The 22,612-nt window shown below is 45.3% G+C and overlaps 1 protein-coding gene across 4 annotated transcripts in view; it reads left to right on the top strand.

The window, feature by feature from the left end:
• Positions 1-230: 230 nt before the first annotated feature.
• The window catches only part of RUFY1 (RUN and FYVE domain containing 1), a 54,328-nt gene continuing 31,946 nt past the window's right edge, over positions 231-22,612 (top strand). For 2 of the 4 annotated variants that reach the window (XR_011505696.1, XM_014860857.3), the window contains exons 1-5: positions 231-760; positions 8,252-8,425; positions 9,739-9,856; positions 14,608-14,709; positions 16,100-16,223. Coding sequence is in view for 2 of the 4 variants with exons in the window: in XM_014860857.3 (XP_014716343.2) it covers positions 487-760; positions 8,252-8,425; positions 9,739-9,856; positions 14,608-14,709; positions 16,100-16,223 (792 nt within the window). In the remaining 2 variants the exon portion in view is untranslated. Of the gene's footprint in view, positions 929-8,251; positions 8,426-9,738; positions 9,857-14,607; positions 14,710-16,099; positions 16,224-22,612 lie in introns of all 4 variants that reach the window. The other 2 variants (XM_014860858.3, XR_011505697.1) reach the window with 2 other exon arrangements.

The raw sequence follows: 22,612 nt of genomic DNA, 5'->3' as shown, positions 1-22,612 counted from the left end.
TCCTGCCAAGCCATCGCATTTCCTTATTTAATTTTAAAAAGTCCTTCTTTCCTTACTCGCCTGTCCCAGACTTTCCTTACGGGCCCTTTTAGGGCTTGCTCTGAAGCCTACTGCAGAAAAATGACGAAGTAGAAAAAGTAAAATATGAAATGAAAGTTAAAAAGAGGAAACAGGGTCAAAACGACGGCTGTGGCCCGGGGCTATGCTCCCGGCGGCCCGCGCGCGACTCCAAGGGAGAACGCCCAAGAGTAACTCCGCGCAAACCGGTCCTCCCGCCTGCTGGAAGCTTGGGTGCCTCTCATGTTAGGACTGTACTTTCCTGAACCTCTTTAAGTTGAAAGAAAGGCAAGCAGGGCTGGGAAGAGGAAGAACGTTGCCAACGGGGCAAAAAAAGAGCGACAAAGGAGCCAAAGCACCCGCCCGCGTGCCGCCCGCGCCCGCCCGCGCCGAGTCCGCCGCCTGCCGGAGCCACGTGACGCGGCCAAGATGGCCGACGGGGAAGACGGCTGCCCGGCGGGGCGGGAGCGGGGGCCGGAGCCGGGAGAAGAGTTCGAGATCGTAGACCGGAGCCAGCTGCCCGGCCCGGGAGAGCTGCGGAGCGCGGCGAGGCCGCGAGCGGCGGCGGACGGCTGGTCCGCGCCCATCCTGACCCTGGCGCGCAGGGCCACCGGCACCCTGTCGGCGAGCTGCGGGAGCGCGCTGCGCGCGGCCGCGGGGCTGGGCGGCGCCGACGGCGGCGCCGACGGCGCGGCGCGCGCAGGTAGGCTCGCCGGGCGCGCGCGTGCTACCCGCGGGACCGCGGCCGTTCGCGGCGGCCGGGGCTGGCCACGGCGGTTAGCCGGCTCGGCCTGTTAGACGAGCTGTTCACCAGCCTGTCGCCTGGCCCGACGACTCGCCTGTTTTCTTCATGCTGTGCAGTCAGGCCGAGGTACAGACGCGGGGGCGGGGGGCCTGAGATCGGGGCGGCGCCGTACCTACCCCTCCCTTCTGTGTTCCCCAGACAGCGTCCTCACTCCCATTGGTGGGCTGTAGACTAAGGAAATTTACTAGTGTAAGCTTCGGTAGTCAGTGTTCATTTTAAAAGTACATAGGAAATGATCCAGTATTGGTTGCTTTAAGGGTCAAAATGCCAGCCCAGCTCACACCCCCGGGTGTTAGCGCCTCCCGACCCCCCGCGGAGTCGAAGCGCCAAGGCGGCAGTCGGCAGGTGCGGGTTCCAGGCGAGCTGTACCAGCAACTCGCTCTGTGATGTAGACAAGTCAACCACATTTCCCAGCCTGTAAAATAGGATTCTTTCACCCGGTTTTCACCCGATGACCTCTTACAGTCCTTTTCAAGAATAGAGTTTCAGTCTGTCAGTAAGGAGAATGGTAACATTAACTGATTATGATATTGAATGTTGCTTAGAAAGCCCTATAAAGCCAGATATTTAGAGCTGTGCTAACCAATACAGTAGCACTACCCATATGTGATGCTTAAATGTTAAAATTAAATTAAAAATTCAGTTGTATCTTCATAGTGCTGTGGGGTAGAGCTGACTAAAGACTAGCGCTAAGAAGCATGATTATGTGCCTTTGAGGTTTCTTGATTCCCTCCTATCCACTGGTAAATTTGCTGTAGAAGTCATCACTGAGGCCAGAATAGTGAATTGTGAGAATTACAGTGGTTAAGAAAGATTAATGAGTAGAGAAGTTTAAAAGCTGACTTGTGAGATTCTGGAAATGGAAAGTAGGACTAGGAGGTAATGAGGAATCCTGTTCAACCCAGGAATCTGGTTCCGACCAGCTCACCACCTTTGCACATGTCAGTGGGTGTTAGACGGTAGACCCAACCAACGGAAGTCAGTCTGAGAGGGAAGGCATGGGGTCTTCTGGAGGCCTCTTAGATACTTCATGGCACACAGCAAGCAAATTATAAATGTTAGCTGTTGACTGATAAATAAAATGTGCCAGTGCCTAGAAAAGTGCCTAACACAGAATAACATTTGTTGAACAAATGCACAGTTGAAAATCACTTGTTTTCCATTTATAGCAGTGCTATAAGTAATAGCCAACACTGATACTGCGCTTACTAGGTGCCAGGTATTAGTCTTAGATCTGGACATACATTGATTCACTTCATCCTCCTAATAATCCTAGATGACAGCAAGGCTGGCTTCATGGTATGCAATTCATGCAGGCTTTGATCAGTGTGGTCACCCAGGGCCAGGCACTCAGAAGTGCTCCACACTTGAAATTCTTACTAATTTTATCTTTGAATTTGTGTTTTGTAAGTGAAGTTCAGTGGAACAAAGGAGCATGCGTGAGGGCCTTGGAGCTGGGCTCATGTGTGGTTCCACCTTCCGCTACCCCCCTGGGACAAGTTCTCAGGCAGCATGGCCCACTCAGACTGCCCTGGGGCTTCTTCCCACCCCTCCCTGACCCTACTCCATGACTACTCCTGGCCCAGGGAGAGTTGAGGTCACGCCCTCTGAATCTCAGGGCAGGGCAAGGTGTCTGCCATCTTACTCCAGGGCTGGCACTGCCACAGCACATTAGGCAGGCAGCTGGGCAGGGGCCTCTTGTCCACCCAGCCAGATTACTACCTCCTTGCAGGAAGTTGTAACCCCTTAGGACTGTGGGAAGAGGAGATTGACTTGTGAGCCGGCCCCATGTGATAGGTTTTGTTATTATCCCCATCTTATAAAGACGGAAACTGAATTAAAGAGAAGTAACTTGACCAAGTTACTTAGAAGTAACTGAGCTAGGACTTGAACCAAGACAGTATTCCCCTCGAGCCCACGCAGTTAGTCACAACACTTCAACGCCTCGATGCCTTTAAATAACTTTATAAGCAAAATGCCGTAATATATACCATATGGATTTTTTAATTAGTCAATTTAAAGAAAATATTAAGTAATTCACTGCCACTCAGATCTGGCAAAAATTGTGAACATGGCTTACTAAGGGCTGAAATGTCGAGAACTGCTGGGATGAGCTGTGTGGCTAGTCCCCAAAGGTAACCAGAATTTGAAGCCAGCAGGTGGGACAGGAGTGGGGGTCGGGGTGGGAAAGGTTCTGCAGAAGCTTCAGAAAAGCAGGTTAGGAGAAGGAGCAGCCACCACTTCAGCCAGGGCCAGGCCCAGGCTGCCTCATTTCGTCTCTCTTCCATTATGTGCTTACACAAGCAGTGAGGAGGGAGACTTTTCAGAGGGAGCACTGAGGGGCAGAGATGGAAGGTGAGCAGCACTCTCGCCAGGTAAAATGTGTTTGGTAACAGAGGTTTAAGGAAAATGCTGTGGAAGGTTGTGTAATGCTTTGATGCTTATTTTTGTTATCCTGTGTGGGGTCTGGTAGCACAGCATGCCACAGTGTTTGCGTTCTCTATGGTTGTCTGGTTTGGTTTGTTGTTGTTGTTTTAGATTGGCACCTGGGCTAACATCTGTTGCCAATCTGCTGTTGTTGTTGTTGTTTCTTCTCCCCAAAGCCCTCAGTACCTAGTTGTAGGTCTTTCTAGCTCTGCTGTGTGGGACGCTGCCTCAGCATGGCCTGATGAGCGGTGCTAGGTCCGCGCCCAGGATCCAAACTGGTGAAACCCTGGGCCACTGAAGCGGAGCGTGGGACCGTAACCACTCAGCCATGGGGCCGGCCCCTTATTGTTGTTTTAAGAAATAAATGCACATGGTAAACAAAGAAATCAAAGCCATACAAAAGGACATTCAATGTAGAGGAAGTCCTCCTTCCCAGAACCTGTCCCCAGTCCTACTGGATCTCTCAGACTGTCTGGGCATGGAGCACGTGCTCACATGTCACCAGTTTCACACAAACCACAGGACAGACACTCGGTTCTCCATCCTGCTTTCTAGAGTGAGGCCTCCTCCTGAAGGATGGATAACGTGTTCAGAATGAACGTCTCGCATGTCGGGACTCCCTCACTGCAATTTTCTAACTATTGAGCTATCTATTTGCCATGGGGTAGGTGGTGTATGTATTACGCCGTTCTCTGTTCTCTTCCATGGCAAATTTTATTTTCCATGTGTCAAAACGCTCCTGCACAAGTGGTGCAGCACCTTCCAAAATGAAGCACAATAACTTTTCCACTCCACATTGCTGAGCTCCTTAAGTCAGCCATTGAGATGATAAGTGAAAATTCCTGAAAATTAGCAAAGTGTCAGAATGGTTTTCTTCCTTGTCAGTACAGGATAACACCACACTATATGATAAGATCTTTCAAGATACCAGAGGGCTACTCAAAACTAAAACTCAAGTTTATAAAGAGTCTAGTCACTTCTGTATAATTCAGAACCTAACAAGAAAATCTGTGCGGCCCCCTGCCCCTCCTCAGTACTTATTCTCTGTACCGAAGGTTACAACAAACTGGCAGCCCTTTGAGCTGTTGGTGGCTGGTAGTTGCATTTTTTTAATCCTGTACATTATAAAAGCACTTTTTTTTAATTTTTTAGCCAATTAGCAGTTTTTACATAAAAATGCAGAGCTCCGGCTTCTCCTGAAAACCCCGACCTGGCAGTGTTGACCAGATTCCCCCACAAGAGGGTTTCACTCAGCAGGGTTCCTCCCGTGCAGTCGCTGCGTACTCCCTCCAGCTCATCCCGTACAGCCTCACTCATTCATGTTCCAGGTCCGGCACTGTGTGACAGTCAAGGTCAAGATCTCTGATCAGACCATTTATTTGGCAACTCGATAAGAGTACAACTTTGTGCCATTCTGTGTGTTGAACTATTATTAATGAAGGTTAGAGATGTGAATAGCTTGACCAAGGCCGTAAAGCTAGTAAAATTGAGATGGACTGGCATAAAGATCCTCCCAGCTCGAATTTTCCATAACTCTCTAAATTGAGCATGCATGGGAATAGGTGACTAATGGAGCAAGGGTGTGGCCGCAGGACACTGCCACAAACAGTGGTGGGAGCCACTGCCACCCAGCTCTGATCTCCTAAAAACTAGTTTTCACAGTTTTGCTCATATGACACCCTAAAAGAATCTTCAACTTTTAAAATTGACATATAAAATTCTTCATCATAATTTTAAAGTTTAGAATACATTTTCTGGTCTATTGTAAATATTGACTTGTTAAAATAAAACGTACATCATTCTTTTAAGTGTAGCAAGTGGTATATAAATACCTTAATGATTTGATAAGCACTACTATCCATCTTAAAAATAAATAACGTTATTTAATATTTGAAAATTTTACATTTTTCCCTTTTATTCCTTGAACTTGAATTTCCATTCCACCCCATATGTTTTAAAATTTCTTATTGGTCATCCTATCATGTCTCAGCAAAAAATATGTAAATAAATTAAAATTTAATAAATTTTTCTTTTTTTTTTAAAGATTGGCACCTGAGCTAACAACCGTTGCCAATCTTTTTTTTTTTTCTGCTTTATCTCCCCAACCCCCCCCATACATAGTTGTATATCTTAGTTGTGGGTCCTTTCCAGCTGTGGCATGTGGGACACCGCCTCAACGTGACCTGACGAGCAGTGCCATGTCTGCACCCAGGATCCGAACCCTGGGCCGCCCCAGCGGAGAGCGCGAACTTAACCACTCAGCCACGGGGCCGGCCCCTAATAAATTTTTCTTGTGACTAAAGCTCTAAGTGTATAGAAATTTTTTCTTTTGAAATGAATTACCATTAAAATCATTAGTAGTGCTAAGTTGATAAAAGGAATATAATTTTTATAAATAATTATACATAAATTTTTCTTGGAGTTGCTTCTCTTAATGAGCTGAATCGTAGGTGAATATATATGATTTATGATAAAATGTGATAGGACTCAGCATCAATTTTATTCCTATTTTTTGGTTTTTTATAGATGGGATCCCTGAGAAACCTGGTTCATATAAATAAATAGAAATGGACAGTTTTGTTATAGTAATATTGCTGAAGTCTTTGAACTCCAAGTTCTAGGCCCCAAATCACACCGATCTAATATCAAAAATTATATTTTTGTTCAAAGCAGCTGAAAATCACCTGACTAGCAAAAGGATGCAACCTAGTCCTATTAATTCCTCAACCTCTGGGAAGCTCCCCAAAAAGGCTTGACCAAGACTTATCAAATGATAATAACTTGTAATTATTTCAGTTAGTCATCTTGTTTAACCCAGAACACTCAAAATGGTTGGAGACTTCTAAATATCGCTTGTTTCATTACTCCTTTGCCAATACAATATTTTTTGACAAAAAGACTTAGTTTACATGTACTTCAAATCCATTGCCATCAAAAACTTGGACTACAGTCTTGGCTCATTTAATTTACGGAAGCTCCATCAAGTTAATGGCACATCCTAGGGAGGAGTGTTGAGACTAGCTGAAAATAATTGCATATATTTATATTGCGGGGCGTGGGGGGAGTTTAACTTTCTAAATTCAGGATACCCAGCAGAGGGCTAGAAACCGCCCCCTCCCCAGACCAGTCTCCTTAACTAAGCGCAGTAAAGCGGCGGGAGACGGGAGCGCTTCCTAGCTTTGGCGACTTGATCATCGTCTAAGGAGGCTCTGTCCCCCCGCGTGGCCTTGCTGCACCCCAGGCCCGTGCGTCCGGACGAAGGTCCGAGGGAGTTGTGAACTGCCCGTCCTCTGTGGAGCGGAGAGAGTGTCTGTGAAACTTGCGGATCTGGAAATCGATTTTCTGAAAACATCTGGGCCTGCCTCGCCCTGGGCAAGGCTTCCTGGGTGTGTATTCCGATTCACAGACCTCTAGCTTATAGACCTGGGCTCCGTGTCTTCTTTAAAGGTGAATTTACAAATTGCTTCTGTTGTTACTGAGACCAGTAACCAGAAACCCTGTTCAGGCTTTCTCCCTCTTGATGAGGTTTTGCAATTTTTATTTCCAATGCCAATCATCGATTTCATTCGAGTTTGCAAATTTATAAATATAATACATAGGGTTCTCTCCAAATTTAAAAATAATTATACCACCCCCATTCAAATGCTTTAATTAACCCATTTTTCTCTCTCCACAACCAAGATGAAATGTTTAGGCCGGTCTTTCTTTCCCAGCTGCACTCTTCTTGGGTTTTGCTGACTGAATTTAGAAGTTTTAGTCCCAGATAGTCTCAAATCTCAATAATATTTACTTAGTACCTTTTATAATTTATAATAATAAATTCATAGTCAAGATATCATTATTTTCTATTTCGCTATGTATATGTGTGTACATGTATGTGCTGTCGGCCCTCCGTATCCGCCGGTTTCCCAAAATCCGGGCTTCGTTCAATCCCCGGATGTGAAACCCGCGGATGTGGGGGCTGGGGGGCCGCCTGTGTTCAGTGTACCACAGCGGTTCACAGGAGGGGCTTGAGCATCTGCGGATTTTGTGTCCGCGGGGGTTCTGGAAGCAATCCCCCACGGACACTGCGGGACGACTGTATGCTCTTTTAATATTTGTACGTCCATATTAATTAATGCCCAGGAAATAAAACGGGTAAACAAAGGATTCATATTCCAGAATATACATGTCAAGACAAAGGCAAACAATCCAACAGGAAAGTTCCAAGACTTAGCAGGCAGTTCGCAGAAGAAATCCTAGGGCACGACAGCTCGGACAGCCGCTCGCCTGGGCGGCCGCGCCCGGCCCTGCACCGCTCGTCTCCGGGGCGCCGGCATCGTCTGACCGCGGACGGACGTGCGTATTCTCCAGGCGACAAGACGAGTGGAACTGACGCGGAAGGCGGCCGAGGTCACGTATCCTAACGGCCTTCCGTACCAGGTGTGGAACTCGTAACTGCCCGCCACCTGTGGCCGAAGGACAGGCAGCGGCGAGGCCCGCCGGGGCCGCGCGGCGCGCGAGAGCGGGCTCCGGCCGCCTGCTGCCCCGACGTGGGCGTGGCCTCGAGCGCGGCTCGCCCAATGGGGATGGCGGGGGCGGGGCGCTCCTCCGCGCCCTCTAGTCTGGGCGGAGCTTCCCGGCATTTGCCCCCTTCCATTGGCCGAAAACAGAACACCGGGTGTGCGAGACGCCAATCGCAGCGAGCCTTGGTAGGGCCGTCGCCCTAGCAACGCGCGCAGCTGCCCGAGAGGGGCCTCTGGAGCCTGACCACAGGCCCCGCCGTCCAGGTGCGGCCGAGACCTCAGGGCATCGGGGGCCGGGCGACTGCGAACGTCAGCGGTCCGGCAGCCGGCAAGTCCGCGCTGCGAGCGGCCCGCCTGGCTCCGCCGGCGCGGCCTCCCTCCCTTGCTCGGCGTCCACCTCCTCACCCCGGTCTACGCTGAGTCCACTCACGCGGCTGTTCCTGCCTCTGCCCCGCAGCTTCCAAGTGCCAGATGATGGAGGAGCGGGCCAACCTGGTGCACATGATGAAGCTCAGCATCAAGGTCTTGCTGCAGTCGGCCCTGAGTCTGGGCCGCAGCCTGGACGCGGACCATGCCCCCTTGCAGCAGTTCTTTGTGGTGATGGAGCACTGTCTCAAACACGGGCTGAAAGGTGAGCCTGCGGGGCGCTCGGGCGCGCAAATGGGGTTGGCTGTTTGCTCGCCTTTATTCCTCAGTGCCAGACATTGTTCCGAGCGCTAGATAACAGCTGTACACAAACAAACGAGGGACCTGCCCATAACTGGCGACCCTCCAGGGCGGCGCCGTCCAACGGACTTGCCGTCTAAGCCACATGGGCGATGTTTAACGTGTCGGTAGCCACATTAGAAAAAGTAATAAACAGGTGAAATAATTTAATAATATATTTTATCGAACCCAGTATATCCAAAATAGTATTTTGACACATAATTAGTATTAAAAGCCTTATTAATGAGATATTTTACATTCTTTTTATACTGAGGCTTAAAAATTCACTTTGTTTTACACTCCCCATCTCAGTTGCACTAGCTACCTTTCAAGTGCTCAGTAGCACGTGTGGCTAGTGAGTGCTTCGGACAGCACAGTTCTAGAGGAGAAGGCAGACGGTAAACTCAGAAACAAACAAACATAATTACACAGTGCTTCGAATTCCAGGAAGCAAAATGCGTTAAATGATAGAGAATCAAGGAAGAAGCTTTTCAGCTAGCGTGAGAGGGGAAGGTCTTTCTGGGGAGGTGAAATATGAGCTGAGACCTAAAGGAGAAGAAAGAGTCAGGCAGGCAAAGATCTGAGGCAAGAGCATTCCTAGCAAAAAAAAAAACAGGTGCAAAGGTCCTGAGTGGGACCAACCTTGGTTTGAGGAAGACACCAGGTACCTGAAAGGGAGGCGCTGAGGTCAGGGAAGTGGGACAGCTGGACGGTGTAGGCCTTTATAGGTCAGGTGAGGAGCTGGATTTGATTCTGAGTGTATTTGGAGGATATTAAGCAAGGGAATAACTGACCTGACTTACACTTTTAACAAAACTTCCAGTTGTGGAAAACAGATTGTAAAGTTGGGGCGGTGACAATATTAGGAGCAGGGAGACCCATCAGGAGATTATTGCAGCAGTTCAGATGAGGAGTGGTGGCTATGATTTGAAATCAAGCCTTGATTTGGGCATCAGGTAGGAGGGGAAAAGGGGAAGGATTTCATAGGTGATTATTTGAGGCATGTTTTTTATTTTATGGGTGATAATTACTTGGAGAAAGAGCATAGTAGGTATATCAGAGAAACCCTGTCGCCAGAGGAAGGGAGAGCTAACCTGTGACTTGGCTTCTCCCGGTCCCAAGACTAAATCAAGAGGATTAAGTGGTGGAGCTCTGCTTTTGGCTTTTGGGGGAGACTGTGGGCCCCGAACACATTCTGCAACCTGTTCTTATGAATAACACTTCTGTTTTCCCTTTTAGTTAAGAAGAGTTTTATTGGCCAAAACAAATCTTTCTTTGGTCCTTTGGAGCTGGTGGAGAAACTCTGTCCAGAAGCAACAGATATAGCCACTAGTGTCAGAAATCTGCCAGAATTAAAGTGAGTGAGTAGTAGTTATATTGATTTGATGTTTAAAAAAACTCCTTTGTGGGGCCGGCCCGGTGGAGCAGCGGTTAAGTTTGCACGTTCCGCTTCTCAGCGGCCTGGGGTTCGCCGGTTCAGATCCCGGGTGCGGACATGGCACCGCTTGGCATGCCATGCTGTGGTAGGCATCCCACATATAAATTAGAGGAAGATGGGCACAGATGTTAGCTCAGGGCCAGGCTTCCTTGGCAAAAAGAGGAGGACTGGCAGTAGTTAGCTCAGGGCTAGTCTTCCTCAAAAAAAAACACAAAACTCCTTTGTACTCACCAATTTCTCAATTCCTTGCTGATAAAACATTTTCTAATTTAGAACAAACTATAGCGTGAGCCACACTCAGACTTTCGTCCCAGCTCTGCTGCTCATAATTCACATGATCTGGAGCAAGATTTGCCCCTCTCTGAGCCTCAGTTTTCTTTAAAATGGGGGCAGTGATTCCTGCTTGCCGCACAAGATCACCTAGTTTGAAAAGGTGTTGTCGTCACCCGAGGAGCATTTATAGGAGGAAAAGGAGTCATTGTCCTGGAATCACTGCTTTGCCTAATCTGGACAGTTTTCTGCATACAGTGTGGACCAGATTTTAGATTCCTGGACAAGGGGCATTTGTGAATAGGCTGAGACTAACGAATCCTTTGTCATGTCTGGGTTCACCCTTGGGATCCCTGTACATAGGCTCAGAATCAAAAACTGAACAAAACACAAACAAGGCGTCCTTATAGAATTTGGTATTTAGAAGGGGCCCTAGAGATCCCTGGGCTGATGAGAAAGAGCCACCTCAGTCTCCCACAGCGGGCTCAGCTATGCAGCCTCTGTTTCATGCATTTTCAGAACATAATAGTCACCACCATTTACGAAGGGCCTGCCTCATGCTAGACACAGTGCTAAGGACATTTCATCATCTCCCTTAATCCTCCACAACAAGCCTGTAAGAGAGCTGTAGGTGCCTCCATCTGCAGGTGTGGGAACTGAGACTTGAGGGTGGGGAAGTGATTTACCTCAGCAAGGAGGGCTGGAGCCAGGAACAGGGCACAGGTCTCTTGGACTCTGAGACCCTCCAAATCCTACTCCACTCCATTGCTGCCGAGCCCCATGCATTCCTCTCAAGATGGGACTGAAGTTTCTGTCCCTGCCCCTAGGCTCCCAGCCCTCTGGGCCTCTTCTGCTCATGACAACCTTTCAGATCTTCACTTGGTGGCTCTCAGTAGCTGGTGCCACCCCCTGCCCCACCACATTTCTACAGTTTGTTCTCTGGGGGAGGGATGCCCATCCCCTTTGACTAGCTCACGCCCGCAAGAGTACAGCTCCTAGACCAAGTGTCCTAGTGTGTTCTTTTTTTTTTTAAGATTTTATTTTTCCTTTTTCTCCCCAAAGTCCCCCAGTACATAGTTGTATATTTTTAGTTGTGGGTCCTTCTAGTTGTGGCATGCAGGATGCCGCCGCAGCATGGCCTGATGAGCGGTGCCATGTCCGTGCCCAGGATCCAAACGAGCAAAACCCTGGGCCGCCGAAGCAGAGCGTGAGAACTTAGCCACTCGGCACGGGGCAGGCCCCCTCCCAGTGTGTTCTGACTGGAGTGGAGCAGGGCTGTCCCTCCCGCTTTCCGATGATGCACGGGAGGCATTTTTGAAGTCTTGTTATGCTAACTCAGAGCTCACTGTCACCTATGCCCACTACCTCTGTTTCCTCATTACCCCTGTGGACGCTTAACAAGTGACAAGCTTAAACGGCAAAACCCTCCCTGTCCGCAGGAAGGGAAGTACCTGTGGCTCCCTCTCTGGACGCCTTGCGAGGAGCGGCTTCACCAGCCAGCTGGGAGAAGCCTGCTGCTTTGCTCCATAAAGAGCTGCAGTATTTTTACTGTTTCATTAAACAGTAACCAAGGTTCTAAAATGTCGACAGTATTTTGGAAGTTATGACCCGTGTTTTTTGGGGGAAGAGAATGGTTTACTCTAAGGTATTTTGAAAGTCACAGGATGAATTTTGCATCCTGAGAATCTCGCTAGAGTTTAATTCTCTTGTCTAAGTGAGATAAAAAATATCTTTTACAATATGGCCTATCACCCAAAATTTCTCATTGTTTTCATGTCCTGGTTTGTCATTGAACATACCTCTTCAACGAGGTATACCCATCCCACATATTAGCACTTAGAGATGAGGCTTCTCTCTCTCTTCTTTGAAAATTAAAAATAATCTTTAATTCTTATTACCCAATTTTTAATTAGAAAATAAAAAACAAGCAAAAAAATGCTTCCATTAGTCCACTACTCAGGAAGAATCCCTACAATTAATATCTTGGTCAGTATCCTTCCAGATCTTTCGATGCTACCCCAGACTCCTCAGCTCTCCGTAACAGAAACCGAGGAGCGGCCCCACCACAGCCTCAGGCTTTCTGGGGCTCACGCTGAGCACAGGGACACTGCACAGGACACGCGTCTCTCTGGCTGCTCCCTAAAGGGGTCGTCCTGCGCCTTTGACGGGGGAGGGGAGCTGCCCGGCGTCTCCAGTCCCCTCGGAGGCGTTGCGCTTCCCTCCCCCTGGTGGTGTCCCCCTCGCAGGCCCCCACCGGGCGGCAGTCCCTGCCCCTGCCCAGCAGGTCCAGCGGGGCGGGGTTGCGCGCTCACTGCGCTGCCCCAGGAAGGCCGGAGAGGGGTCCCCCGTGCGCATGCAGGAGTCGGCTGCTCCTGGCCGGAGCTGTGCTGTTGGAAGGCTGTTTGTCTGGGCTGCAGGAGTGGCAGGGCGGGGAGGTGCCGGCCTGGTGGTCAAGGGGCGGGGGCTGAGTCCCGTGCCTGTTCTGGCTCCCTTTCAATGCATAGACAAATAGGTAAGATTCTATTTTTGTTCTCACTCCCCCATGGCATCATATTGCACTCACCTTGTGAAGGGCGGTTTGACAGATGCACCAAAATCACCAATGCTTCTACCCTCTGACCCAGCAATCCCACTTCTAGTCCTTTTGCCCTAGAGTACTAACGCGTGAAAATGACACATGTACAGAATTATCTATTGCAGCATTATTTGTAACAACAGAAGATTAGAAACAGCCTGGGTAGCAGCCAGCTAAATTAAATATGATGCAGAGCAATAATGAAACACTTTAAAGCTGTAAAAAACAAATGAGAAATACCCTGTATATAGAAAGATAATCAAGAATACGTACTCGGTGAAATAAACAAGTTGGAGAACAGCATGTATAACTTGTTAATTTTTTTGTAAAAGGGGCAGAAAAATAAGAATTTATATTTGTACTTGTTTTCACATGCATAAAAATGTTTTGAAAGTGAACCTAAACTATGAACAGTGTATTAATGTATGGGGAGACGGAACAGGGAAAAGATTATTAAACCATACATACTGTTTTGTAGGCTTTTTTCCATTTAATATTAGATTTTAAGCCTCTTTCCATATCAAATATTCATCCGTGACATCATTTTTGAAGTGGTCACATAGGTTTTGTGGTTGTCTGCAAATTCTCATTATCCAGACAGTGCAGTGGTGACCGCCCCCAAACATGCATCCTAAAATTATTTCCTTAGGAATATTGCTAGATGTAAAATTGCCTGCTGGAGAGTTCTTCCAGTTTACACTCCCACCGAGTTGCATGTGTCAGTGTCCATGTTTCACCTCATGCCAACATTAAATATCTTTTTCCTACTTTATTTCGTGTCCTTTTTACTCTGTAACATCATTTATTGTGGGGAGGGGGCATGTTCCAAAGCCTTGGTGAAGTGCGGTTAACCCTTCTGGACCCGGCCCTGGAACCCCCAGGGCCCAGCGAGGCCTGCAGCCCTGGGCTCCCTCTGAGGCCGATGAGGCGGCAGTGCCTCCGGGCTGTCCGGGAGGGTGCAGGTGACTGCTCTGCCTAGAACCGTCTTTTTCCGTAAACAGTGTTGGGTCTACAGCTGGGAGGCTTTTTTCCCCTCCCCAAAGCTCCACTACCTAGCTGTATATTCTAGTTGTAAGCCCTTCCAGTTCTTCTCTGAGCTGCGGCTCCAGCAGGCTGCCAACAGACGATGGTGAGGTTGGGCGACTGGAGCGGCCCCGGCCGCCGCAGTGCAGCGCGCCTGACTTTACCTACTAGGCCGTCAGGATTGGCTCTTTTTTTCACTTCTAATTTTCACAGCAGGCCTTTTCAAAATTGACCTGTGAGATCGGTTGCACGACAATGTAAATGTACTTAACACTACTGACCTGTACACTTAAAAAGGTAAATTTTATGTGCATTTTACCACAATTAAAAATAAAATTACACTTTTGAGCTAATGCCTTAGAAATCTTGTGAGACTTCAACACTTTAACAAGCACTATGTTCTGTATATTAGTCTTTTGAAAGAATGTGTATCCATTATACAAATCTAATCTGATATATACTGGCTCCCTGTGAAATTTTATGAGTATATGCAAAGTTTTGTCTAATTGTATTTGTTCCAGAAATCAGATTTTTGTGGCTTAAGATTTTTTTCCTTTTTTTGTGGGGAAAAGAAACTCATGCGCATGATACAGAATTGAAACAACCCAAAGGAAGGCAGTGAGCTGTTTTCTCAGCCTTCCCAGGCGGGGGCACCCCTCCCACTCCGAAAGCAGCTGTTCTTAGCGCACTCTGCAGTCACAAGCATGCGTGTGTGTGAGCCTGTGTATCTCTTTGGCTAAATCGAGTTTTTTTCTTTGTTATTTGTTGTTACACCATCAGTTTGCTTCTGTTTGAATTCTAGGACGGCTGCAGGAAGAGGCCGAGCTTGGCTTTATCTTGCTCTTATGCAAAAGAAACTGGCAGACTATCTGAAGGTGCTGATAGACAGTAAACATCTCTTAAGGTATTTTGTCACCTGTCTTTGCTTGTCTTTTGCTTTGTAAATAGTTAGAACACACTTCTGTAGATGATTTTGAGTTAAAACGAGAGTGTGTGATGTACACAGCTGTTAGTCAAATTATTACTAATCGTAAATATTCTGTGGCTTGGTTTTAAAACAGCAGCATTTCATTTTTTGAGAATTGATATCTGCAAGTCATTTATGAATGAAGAGTCATATTACTTTTCATTTTGAAAAGTCGTCTTGAAGATAATTCTTCAAAAATGCCTACGATTAGGGACCTGACTGGCTACTCCATTAAGTTTCAGCACACTGGTGTTATTAGCTCGGATAATAACCAAAAAAATGACTTTAGAACTAGATACAGTGGCAATTTTAAAGTATAAAACCCTGCTTTGGGCAAGAGAATATATGTGTATTATCTATTTTAGGATTCCATATCCAGTTTGTAAAATTTTATATCTCTTAATAAAAACTAACTGGCCATCTCTGAAATTTATGACTGGTTCATTTTTGATATTTATAACAATATAGGCAAAAATAATCATTATAAAAGGCATTTTCTCTAGAATATGACAATTTATAAGGGAAGAATCTCTCTAGAGCCAGTTCTCTTGTCTAATAGAGAGAAAATGTCTTTTACGGTATGGCCTATCATCCAGAATTTTTCATGTTTTCAAGTCATGGCTTATTGTTAAACATCTTTACATGATAAATGCTGATTTCAAATATTTCATGTACTCTGTACTTTGAATGCAGTTATACTGAGTAACTTTACAATACAGATTTTGTTCTAATGAGCTAATTCTTTAATAAGTTCTCGCGCACTCACACGCACATAATGGTAAATTAGCAAATCGTTGGTGATCAGAAGCAGTGATAGACAGAGGATGGAGCCCTGCTGCAAACGGCTGAGGTGACTGGGAGACAAGGAAGTAACAGCAGCCAGGGTTATGTGGTTTATTCTTGGATGTGGAGGCTGTGCGCTTCCGCTTCCTATTGATATGAGTGTACTTCTACACAGCAGTAGTTCGCAGCAACACAGAAGGAGCCAGGGGACGGGAGGGGCCGAGTGATGGTCAGGAACACAGGAGCCAAGAGGAGATGAGAAAGACTAGGGTCCAGGGTCCAAACGGAAGAGTTCGCCTTAGACAGGAGTTGGGAGGAGCCCATACTAAGCCACAGGGAGAGAGGAGAGGCCAGAGAAGAAATAGCAGCACTTGAAGCAAGAGAGGGAAATGAAAGACAGGAGATTCACACGAGGGAGCTTCTGGCTCCTGGTGAGGTTGGAAGCCGGGCCATCAGCTGAGAGGTGAAAAGGCAGGGCAGGTGGGGGAGAAGGGGTGATAAAGGTATTTCTGAGCAGCTCCCCTGGCCTATCAATCTCTTTCAGTGAGTTTTATGAGCCAGACGCATTAATGATGGAGGAAGAAGGGATGGTGATCGTCGGTCTTCTGGTGGGACTCAATGTTCTTGATGCCAATCTCTGCTTAAAAGGAGAAGACTTGGATTCTCAGGTAAAATGGGAATTTTGGCCCTAGATGGAATGCCTTCCTTAGGCCAGGGGTTTTACGTAAGATCTACAGACATGTGCTGAACCTAAGAAAGGGACAAATGGCAACGGGCCCTCTGATAGGGGGCTGTGCAAGGTGCCTTGCTAGGGTAGAGGGAGAAGCAACCAGGGAAGGTCGCAAGGAAGGGTGAAGAAATAGCTTGGTCAAAAGGCACAGAGGCACACACAAAAAGCACAGTATGTTTGGGAACAGGAAACAGATCTCTGTGGCTGCAACACAGGGTCCTCGATGAGTAAGGTGAAAATAGAGGCTGGGCCCGGGTGTTAGGCCATCAATGCCATGCTACAGGGTTCAGCTTTCGTCCCTGGAGCTTTGGGAAGCAATTGGAAGTTTTTAAGCAGTACACTGAGATGATCAGGCCTGGGTTTGAGAAAGATCAATCTAGCAACTCATCCACTTCTAACCATGAGTTGGAAATGGGCAAGAATTGAGACAGCAAAAACATTGAGCAGACAAGTCTAGAAGTCCCCAAAGACTGGATGGGGTTGGGAAGATAGAGTTAGGACACATTTGGGAAGTCAGGTTGATAAAAGGAGATACAAACGAAAGTTGTCAGTAAGGCGCAGAGCGTCCTGTGGAGTGAGACAGCCCTCTGGGGTGGCCTTTCCCCCTGCATGGGAGCCGGTGACCAGGGCTGAGGTCTAAACTCCTGGTGGCAGGATTGTAAATGTCTGAGGAGGACAGACCCCCCGACCCATCCTCACTTCCACCCCTCTCCATGGCGCCTGTGGCTGTGGCTAGGCCGCTGCCAGGCCTTCTTCCCGCCATGTTTGGATCTGAAGAATCTAAAGCTTCCTCAATACTTCTATGCCCAGGTCACCTTTTTTTTTTTTTTTTTTTTTTTTGGTAACCTCTCCTCCCATTTTTTTTCAAAGTTTTGTTGTTTTTGCATGCTGAAAAATTTTCAAAAAGTACAGAGAAGTATTTTTAAAAAGAAACAAAATATCACACACAATCCCATTACTCAGAGACAGCGAATTCAGTGTCATGATTGGGTATGTATACTTCCAGCACACGAATAAGGGGGGGCGGGGAGTGTATTTATTTTAGAGAGCAAGAGATTTGCAGATTTCTTTTTTATTTAACCAAAATATGATTATTCCAAGCACAGCATTTTGTAATTTTTTTAATTTAACAATATGTCCCATATAGCTCTCAATGTCAATAGAGATGTAAACCGCTTTAAATGCATAGTGTTCCATGTGATGAATGATGAACTTTATTTAATCAACACTTAACGAACTTAGGTTGTTTCTCTCTGATAAGAGCAATATTATAGACGTCCTCATACCTCTTTGCACTCTTGTCTGTTCATTTCCCTAGGGTAAATTTGGGGCTAGCGGAGTCAAAGTATACACATTCCACATGAGTGTTGTGATGATGTGATGAGCGCTCTTGGCCTTTTTCAATCTGATAAACAAAACAGCTCTTCATCTCAAATTTACATTCTCAGGAACTTAAGGGGGGGCAAGGATTTTTTTCGTGTTTTAATTTGCCATTGATCGTTCAGCTTTTGTGATTATCTGTTCACATCCTTTGCCCATTTTTCTGAGTTTTCCGTCTTTTTCCATTCCTTTATTATAAATTAAGGTTATTAACCATTTGTCAGAATATTTTGTTATTTTCTTTTCTACTTCCTCAGAGCTAGTTTTCCCTGTAGATTTTTTCTTTTTTTTTTGAGTCAAATTTAATGGACATTTCCCTTAGGCCTTCTAAGGTGGTATGCTTAGAAGGTCCTTCCCTATCTAAAAATTAACGTCATTTTTAAAATTAAATGTGTATTCTTTACATTTAAATAATCTACCTGTCATTTGTTTTGACATAGTGTGAAGTGGAAATCTAGGTTTCTTTTATAAGTAGTAAACCGGTTTTTTCAATATCACATATTAAATATATTATTTTCCTACTAATTTGAAGCTCCACCTTCATCCTGTGTGCAGTATCCATAGCGCACCGAGGCTCAGTCCTGGACTCTGGTTAGTGCCTGGGTCTCTGTGCTCCTCCACCAGCAGCACGGGCCTTTAGTTACTGGAGCCTCAGGGTGTGCTTTTACGCTCTGGTGCTTCACCTCCTACCTGCCTACTTTAGTACATGCCTTTTTCAAATATGGTTAAGGCCGTCCATTCTGCCAGGTGAACTTGAACATCGTTTTGTCAAATTCCAAAATAATAGCTCGGTTGGGATTTTTATTAAACAATAGAGGTGGTTGAGCCCTGGTCTCTTTCATCTTTAACACGATGCCTCTCGTACGTCTCCATGAAGTGTGAGTGCTTGCTGTTGATGTCTCGGGGATCCTCTTTCTGTTGTGTAGCAAGTGCTGTTCTAATCTACTTTACTTTGCGTTTTCATTAAAAATGAATGTTGAATGCTATCAAATACCTTTTTTGGCATCTGTTGAAATGTTGTACCCATTCTTAATACATAACTATTATTGAATTAATGCATGGGTTTCCTATAGGGATATTATACCTGCATTCCTAAATAAGCCACACTTGATCATCGTGCATTATTCCTCTAGTTGACTCCTAGGTTTAATGTATCTGTGGGTTATTTGGAATTTTCGTGTTTCATTTATTAGTGACACTCTTCTGAATTTTCCTTTGTACACTGTCTGTCACTTTTCAGTGGGAGGATTGTATTAACCTCATAAAATAAGCTGGGTGATGTTCTTCCTTTTCCTGTTTTCTATAGCAGTTTATTAGAACAAAAATTATTTTTTCTCTGAAGGTTCATTAGAACTCACTGGTATGATGGCTTCAGCTTTATGGGGTTTTTTCTTTTTTAATTTTTTACTGAGGTCATAATAGTTTAGAACATTGTGAAATTTCCGTTGTACGTTATTATTTGTCAGTCACCATATCAATGTGCCCCTTTACCCCTTTGGCCCACCCCCTACCCCTCTTCCCCTCTGGTAACCACTAAACGGTTCTCTTTGTCCATTTATTAGTTTATCTTCCACATATGAGTGAAATCATACAGTGTTTGTCTTTCTCTGTCTGGCTTATTTCTCTTAACATAATACTCTCAAGGTCCATCCATATTGTTGCAAATGGGACGATTTTGTCTGTTTTTATGGCTGAGTAGCATTCCCTTGTATATATACATACCACATCTTCTGTATCCATTCATCGATCAGTGGGCACTTGGCTTGCTTCCAGGTCTTGGCTATTGTGACTAGTGCTGCAATGAACATAGGGGTGCGTAAGTCTCTTTGAATTGTTGATTTCAAGCTCTTTGGGTAGATACCCAGTAATAGGATAGCTGGGTCATATGACATTTCTATTTTTAATTTTTTGAGAAATCTCCATACTGTTTTCCATAGTGGCTGAACCAGTTTGCGTTCCCACCAGCAGGGTATGGGTGGTCCCTTTTCTCCACATCCTCCCCAACATTTGTTATTTTTTTGTCTTGGTAATTATAGCCGTTCTAACAGGTGTAAGGTGGTATCTTAGTGTAGTTTTGATTTGCATTTCCCTGATGATGAGTGATGTTGAACATCCTTCCATGTGCGTGTTGGCCATCTGTATATCTTCTTTGTCAAAATGTCTGTTCATATCCTCTGCCCATGTTTTGATCAGGTTGTTTGGTTTTTTGTTATTCAGTTGTGTGAGTTCCTTATATATATGGAGATTAACGCCTTGTCAGATATATGATTTGCAAATACTTTCTCCCAGCTGGTGGGTTGTCTTTTTGTTTTGATCCTAGGTTCTTATGCCTTGCAGAAGCTCTTTAGTCTGATGAAGCACCACTTGTCTCTTTTTTCTTTTGTTTCCCTTACCTAAGTAGACATGGTCTTTGAAAAGATCCTTCTAAGACCAATGTCAAAGAGTGTACTGCCTATATTTTATTCTAGGAGTTTTATGGTTTCAGGTCTTACCATCAAGTCTTTGATCGCTTTGAGTTAGTTTTTGTGTATGGCGAAAGATAATGTTTTAATTTCATTCTATTGTGTGTGGCTATCCAGTTTTCTTAACACCGTTTTTTTTTTCTTTTTTCTTTTGGTGAGGAAGATTGGCCCTGAGCTAACATCTTTTGCCAATCTTCTGCTTTTTGCTTGAGGAACATTATCACTGAGCTAACGTCTGTGCCAATCTTCATCTATTTTATATGGGATTCCACCACAGCATGGCTTGACAAGTGATGCTAGTTCCACGCCTGGGATCCAAACCTGCAATGGGATCCAAACCTGCAAACCTCAGGCCTCCGAAGCAGAGTGCATGAACTTATCCACTATGCCACCAGGCTAGCCCCCCAACACCATTTATTGAAGAGACTTCCCTTTCTCCATTGTATGTTCTTTGCTCCTTTGTTGAAGATGAGCTCTCCGTAGATGTGTGGTTTTATTTCTGGGCTTTCAGTTGTGTTCCATTGACCTGTGTGCCTATTTTTGTATCAGAACCATGCTGTTTTGATCACTGTGGCGTTGTAGTATGTTGTGAAGTCAGGGATTGTGATGCCTCCAGCTTTGTTCTTTTTTCTCAGGATTGCTTTAGCTATTCGGGGTCTTTTTTGGCCCCATGTGAATTGTAGGATTCTTTTTTTTTTTTAAACAAATTCTTTTTTTTTTTTTAATTTTATTTTTTTCCGTTTTCTCCCCAAAGCCCCCGGGTACATAGTTGTATATTCTTAGTTGTGAGTCCTTCCGGTTGTGGCATGTGGGATGCTGCCTCAGTGTAGCTCGATGAGCAGTGCCATGTCCACGCCCAGGATTCGAACTGACGAAACACTGAGCCGCCTGCAGTGGAGCGTGCGAACTTAACCACTCGGCCACGGGCCAGCCCCTGAGTTGTAGGATTCTTTATTCTATTTCTGTGAGGAATGTCGTTGGGATTCTGATTGGGATTGCATTGAATCTGTAGATTGCTTTGGGTAGTATGGACATTTTAACTGTTTGTTCTTCCAATTCATGTGCATGGAATCTCTTTCCATCTCTTTATGTCGTCATCAATTTCTTTCAATAATGTCTTATAGTTTTCATTGTATAGGTCTTTTACCTCTTTGGTTAAATTTATTCCTAGATATTTTATTCTTTTCGTTGTGATTGTAAATGGGATTGTGTTCTTGAGTTCTCTTTCTGTTAGTTCGTTACTAGAGTATAGAAATGCAACTGATTTTTGTAAGATGACTTTGTACCCTGCAACTTTGTCATAGTTATTAATTATTTCTAATAGTTTTCCAATGGATTCTTTAGGGTTTTCCATATATAAAATTATATTGTCGGGGCTGGCCCCGTGGCCGAGTGGTTAAGTTCGCGCGCTCCGCTGCAGGCGGCCCAGTGTTTCGTTGGTTCGAGTCCTGGGCGCGGACATGGCACTGCTCATCGGACCACGCTGAGGCAGCATCCCACATGCCACAACTGGAAGAACCCACAACGAAGAATACACAACTATGTACCGGGGGGCTTTGGGGAGAAAAAGGAAAAAATAAAATCTTTAAAAAAAAAATTTAAAAAAATCGTATTGTCTGCAAACAGCAAGAATTTCACTACTTCCTTTCCAATCTGGATTCCTTTTATTCCTTTCCCTTGCCCAATTGCTGTGGCCAAAAACTCCAGTACTATGTTGAGTAAGAGTGGTGATAATGGGCATCCTTGTCTTGTTCCTGTTCTCAAAGGGATGGCTTTCAGTTTTCCCCCATAGATTATGATGTTGGCTGTGAGTTTGTCATATATGGCCTGTATTATGTTGAGGCACTTTTATTCTACACCCATTTTATTGAGAGTTTTTATCATAAATGGCTGTTGGATCTTGTCAAATGCTTTCTCTGTGTCTATTGAGATGATCATGTGGTTTTTATTCCTCATTTTGTTAATGTGGTGTATCATGTTGATTGATTTGTGGATGTTGAACCATCCTTGTCCCTTGAATGAATCCCTCTTGATCATGGTTTATGATCTTTTTAATGTGTTGCTGTATTTGATTTACCAATATTCTGTTGAGGATTTTGGCATCTTTGCTCATCAGCGATATTGGCCTGTAATTTTCCTTCTTTGTGTTGTCCTTCTCAGGCTTTGATATCAGGGTAATTTGGCCTCATAGAATGTGTTAGGAATTGTTAGATCTTCCTCAACGTTTTGCAATAGTTTGAGAAGGATAGGTGTTAAATCTTTGAGGTTTGGTAGAATTCTCAAGAGAAGCCATCTGGTCCTGGACTTTTATTTTTTGGGAGGTTTTTCATTACTGTTTCAATCTCTTTATTTGTGATTCATCTATTCAGATTCTCTATTTCTTCTTGATTCAGTCTTGGGAGGTTGTATGAGTCTAAGAATTTATCCATTTCTTCTAGGTTGTCCAATTTGTTGACATACAGTTGTGGTATCTGTTGTAACTTCT

This window comes from Equus asinus, chromosome 9 (genome assembly GCF_041296235.1).
Source record: "Equus asinus isolate D_3611 breed Donkey chromosome 9, EquAss-T2T_v2, whole genome shotgun sequence".
In the NCBI taxonomy this organism is placed as follows: domain Eukaryota; kingdom Metazoa; phylum Chordata; class Mammalia; order Perissodactyla; family Equidae; genus Equus; species Equus asinus.
Note: the sequence above shows the minus strand (reverse complement) of the source record. Positions and strands in the feature narration are given on the sequence as shown.